The sequence below is a fragment of the Sinocyclocheilus anshuiensis genome, unplaced genomic scaffold (assembly GCF_001515605.1).
Source record: "Sinocyclocheilus anshuiensis isolate Anshui unplaced genomic scaffold, SAMN03320099.WGS_v1.1 scaffold1733, whole genome shotgun sequence".
Taxonomy (NCBI): Eukaryota; Metazoa; Chordata; class Actinopteri; order Cypriniformes; family Cyprinidae; genus Sinocyclocheilus; species Sinocyclocheilus anshuiensis.
Window position 1 is genome coordinate 66,154 of NW_015540961.1, and position 5,270 is coordinate 71,423.

A 5,270-nucleotide genomic window follows, 5' to 3' on the forward strand; every position below is an offset into this window, starting at 1 on the left:
TAGCTTGTCAGTGAACTACGGCTCTGTGTAGTAAACGCTGCTCCATCTGAAAGCACGTGCTGGAGATTTACTACTAATCACAGAAACGGCTTTACTGGCAAGATGCGCATGACAATCGCATTCGATTAATCGTGCAGCCCTAATTTCTCTACCTGAAAACTAATGTTAGACCTCATTTTATTTGTAACTTTGTTCTATTTTATTTATTTATGCTTGTAATTTGTTCATTTGTTCTTAATTTACTGACTACTGCTACTAGGGGTGTAACAATGCATGCTAGCCAGTTGAAAATCAATAAAAATATGTGACGGTTCAAGTCGGTTGAGATGTTAAATGAATCGCGATACATTTGGGTGTGGGGGTTTATATGAATGTATCTCTGAGGGGAACTGACTCTCATCAGAAAAGTTTAGTTGGTATTTTCTTTTCATCTTGCCTCTGTTTAATGCATATTAAAGTAGTGCTGTGTTTACAGCGGTAACCAAGGAAACGCAATATCTCTGCTGTTCCATAAGCGCCACCTGCTGTCAGAGAGTGGATTTGCTCTCTCATTCAGCCATCTGCTGTTTCTGTTTCGTGCAGATATGTTTTATGTAGAATTATTTCACGAACCTAAAATCAGACCATTCTGTTTTTGCTTCAGATGTCGAAATTATACAGTCTAATTACAATCTAAATAACATATATGCAGCATCTTTGTTTGGATCATGATTAGTGGTTGACTCTAATTTTCAAAGAGCACAGGCAAAGCCTTAGTTTGTTTATATGAAGAGATTTCTTTTATTTTGTTTTAATTTACTTTTATTTAAAAATGTATTTTAAAAGTTCAATTTAGTTTTGTTATTTGACATATTTCAATTTAACAAAGAAATGTGCAGAATTTTGTCTCAGAAATAATAAATGGACACCTTTTCATTTATAATATCTTAAATCTCCCTGTTAAAAAAAAAATGTGAGAAAATCTTATTGTGAAATCAGTAACATGAATCATAGGCTATCGCATCGTGAGTTGAGTGAATCTTTGCATCCTTATATGCTACTACTGTAGTTTTTGCTGTGTTATCAATAAGTAGCCTAAAGTGTTCTTTAAATAATAAGTGTTATTTAAATAATAACCTTTTTTTTTTTTTTTGCTCGTCTGAAAGATAATCCGATCTGTGACTCAGAAATCTGTAATATGATCCGAGCCGTGAGTTTTGTGATCTGTTGCACTTGCACCCCTACTCTCTTGACTTGTTATTTGAAGAAAAAAATACAACCACAGAAGTTTTTGATCATGCTGATTTCTCCGCAGTGAAGTTCACCCGATGTCCTTTTTATTCGGGCTAGTTAAATTCATTTTGGGATACCAAAATCTGAAGAATGCCTGCCCGAAAGGCTACCAGGGATTTTGAAATTTTGCGAGCCCTGTAGTGTATATAAAATATTAAGTCAATGACAGTAAGACCACAACTATATAGTCATGTAGCCTAAGTCACTTTGATTTAATAAAAATATCAATAGTCAGTATCTTTAAAACAAAAACAACAGGGATAAGCGAATATATTTAAAATGATAAGGCATGGTATTAAGTAAATCAAATGTCTGTAGGCTAATAAATAATTAGTAATATTAAGTCATAACCTCAAAAATGTAAATACACTTAAAATTATATTTATTCAAGAATAACAAAGTGTACTTCCTATTTTAACAGGCTACCTTTTAAAATAGGTCAGACTGTGTCCCTAATTTAACCTTTAACAATTCCACATTTGATAGAATTGTTATTTAGCTATTTTATATTTAAATATTGACTAATGTAGGATAATAGATGAAAACTCACAAACAATAGCCTACAATAAGGGTGTGCCACCGTTACTATTATGTTTTTTGTTGTTTTTTAAATAATTGCCTTATTATCCTGTAATGATCTTTTGTTTGGGCTCCATCCTCACTACAGTAGTATACACCAAGAGCGACACCAATTAGCCTACATCTACTGTTCCTTTAAATCCAACAAAGCCAGAATATTCGAGAGGACAAGAGAAGCATAATGCGTAAACAAATGTATCCCCCACTTACCATTATCAGCGACCAAGTCATAGACATTTTCCCAGGCATTGTCCCCGTGGAATCAGTCTTGTTTAAATATGCCCAGGTCCACATCTGTTACTTCATAGGTGGAGCATCAGCATCTCCGCATCAACAGGACACCCACATTGTTGTGAGGTATTGTCCCTTTGCTGGATTATTCCCTCAGTGTACAAATTTCGTCCACTGACGCCTTTTTATAGTCTGTGCCCCGGAGTGCACGGGTTTCAAGTAGTACGGGATAAGCGCTTCGTTTTGGAAGAAGAACGCTATAATTCCCATAGCGATGATGGATGGATCTGTGGACTGAAGGCTTGCTGCTGTTTGTCCAGGTTACGGATTCCCTGTGCCGCAAAGACGGGCTGCGGATGATGGGCGTGTACTAGCGACACACGTCACGACCGAAACCCGCCACTGGCTGCTTGTCTGCGCTGCACGCCGTATCACAGGCCTGAGACGAGACCGTTTCCGGGAAGATACTGGGGGTGTTGTGGTCTAAGTGTAGTCTACACTACAGGGTGTTAGACTAACAAATAGTATGACTAAAGGTGTTACACAGGTGTAGCCTACCGTACACCCACACGAAGTTAATTATTATCATTGTGGCACACACTGTGGCAAATCATTACAGTAAATTGGACAATGTGACCTAAACTTAACCTTATAACTTATATAAAGTTAATTATAAAAGGTCTGTATAAAATGTATAAATGCAAAAACATATATAAGATAACATGCTGAATAAAAAAATCCATATTTTATATAAAATTGTAGGCTATAAATTACATTTTAAAACAAATAATTATAGAAATATTGCAGTGCTATACCTAACAATTTAAACTGTTGCAACTCGCTATATATACATAATTTGTGTATATCTAGTAAAAATCTAGTAATTAGTAATAGAAATTTCTAGTCATAATAATTAGTAATCTTGTCATTTTATTATAATATGAATATATGTACAAATAATATATATATATATATATATATACACACACACAAAATGTCTATAAAAATTATAAAATTTATTTATTACAACAAACAAATACATTAGACAGGTATAAAAACATAGATAATAAGAACTATATATAAGGTTTTAAAATATAAAAATATTACATACGCTGAATAAAAAATACATATATTTACATTAAATCGTATAATTTATGGTATGAAATGATTACATTTTACAGGGCAAAAATAATACAAATATTTTTACACATGACTTTTATTGTCACCTCAGAGTGGTGGTCATATATGAGTGATCTCACCCTTGTAGTTAACTTTTGATTGGTTAAACTGATGGTGTTTCAACTCACTATTATAGTTATACACACAATTACACACAAATATACACACAACTTAAAAATATAGAATTATTACTATCATTATTATATATACATATATACATGTATGTTCACACATGTATATATGTATATATATACATATACATACAGTACGTGTGTGTATGTATGCCTATGCCTACACTGTCCAGTCTCATTTGCATTATTGTTTGAAAGAAATTACCTCATCCAAACAGTCATTCTCAGGCCTCAGACGTATGCAAACAGCATACGGCTCTTTTGTGTCACTGGCACAAGGAAAGGAGATAATTTCCAGTGTGTCTCAGACAGGCAGAGCTCAGAGCCCACTGGCAGATGAAGAGCACACCATCTGGCATAGGCCTACACGTGCATCTGAGAGCTAAAAGGATGAATCGGGGAAATGCTCTCACGTGCCACACAGTTTCTGCCCCGGGAGCTCACTCTAAGTGGGTTAGTGAGTTAGACGATGGGCTAAGAGAAAAGCCTTGGTCTGACTAACATTAGTGCATGCTTGCTGAAATATACCACAATTTGTGCTGCTGTGCAATCACACACCACCTTGTGCTTTAAACATACCATATTTCACCAGCACTGTGGACTGAAAGCTTTTAAATGTTACTAAATTTTTATTACGTGTGCTGACATTAGATTTTTGTCACTCAGCATCTGCTACAGGATATTAAGGGATGCATCTGTATTTCTAGAGTTCAGATCGTGAATATGTCTGAAGCTGCACAACCAAATTTTATTTTATAATTATATGTCAGTTATTAATAATTAGAACGGAAATACTCAAAATGGCTTAAAATTATGTTTAAATCATTATTGTAATATACTTTATATTATATTATATATTTGATTTGATATCAAGTTCAAATTAAGAAATTTAAAGTAATATGGAGAACAGAAAGTAAGAAAGAAAATACAGTGTCATTCCACCCTGTCTTAGTTTTGTAGGTTGTACATATTCTGCCCTCTGCTGGCTAAGAAAAGCATTAAAAAAAAAAAGCAATTAATATGTCAATCAAGGACATAATAATGAGAATTGTACAATGTCTTGAACCTATTTAATGATTTGATTTTAAAAAGCATGTATGTAACAAATAATTACATTTAATTGAGAGAGGCATAAGATCAGTACTAAATAAGTTTTCTCAACTGGTACTAAGGCAAGTTAAAGTGAATGTTTCAATGGCATAAAAGGAAGCAGCTTCTGTGGTTGTGCAAGTCTAAACAATTGCTTGGAGTTCCCAGCAGGGAGAGACAAAAACCACAAGAATATATTGAAAGAAATGCCACTTATACTTCACAGGTCTATATAAAGAGGGTAAAAATAACCAAATAACAGAAACATCAAGCAATATTAAGGACCTATTAAGGAGTAAGACCACCCTTTGCCCTTGAACAGTCTTGGAATGCTGCAAGTTCTGAACTGTGTTTATGAGGGAATAAATTAAACACATATGAATCAAAGATCTCTGCTTCAGAGCTACCCATAAAGCATGACTTCATTCTCAATCTCCATTCCTAGGAAACCATTGGACCTTATGATCCCATTAGATGGATGTAAAGATGTAAATTGTGGGTTGATGTGTGTGCGTGTGTATATATATATATATATATATATATATATAGGTTGATCAATATTTGGTACAGTTCACAGCTAACTTACATTTTCTGAATTGCCATGTAATAGAATATGACATTTTAAACAGGATGTAAATGACAGACGGTCAAAATAGCCTCTAAAAGCCCAGCAAAAGTTTTTGTATCATCTTTTTTTGGTTAGCTGTTTACTCATACATATCCTATCCTAACATTATAATATAATATAATATAATATATAATATAATATAATATAACTGACCATTTTAC

The 5,270-nt window shown here is 33.7% G+C and overlaps 1 protein-coding gene across 1 annotated transcript in view; it reads right to left on the reverse strand.

Moving 5' to 3' along the window:
* Positions 1 to 2,552, reverse strand: part of LOC107690036 (tumor necrosis factor receptor superfamily member 21-like) — a 25,343-nt gene extending 22,791 nt beyond the window's left edge. Inside the window, exon 1 of the mRNA XM_016488262.1 lies at positions 2,062 to 2,552. Within this exon, the coding sequence (XP_016343748.1) occupies positions 2,062 to 2,145 (84 nt within the window). The 5' untranslated portion in view covers positions 2,146 to 2,552. The remainder of the gene's footprint in view (positions 1 to 2,061) is intronic.
* Positions 2,553 to 5,270: the final 2,718 nt, after the last annotated feature.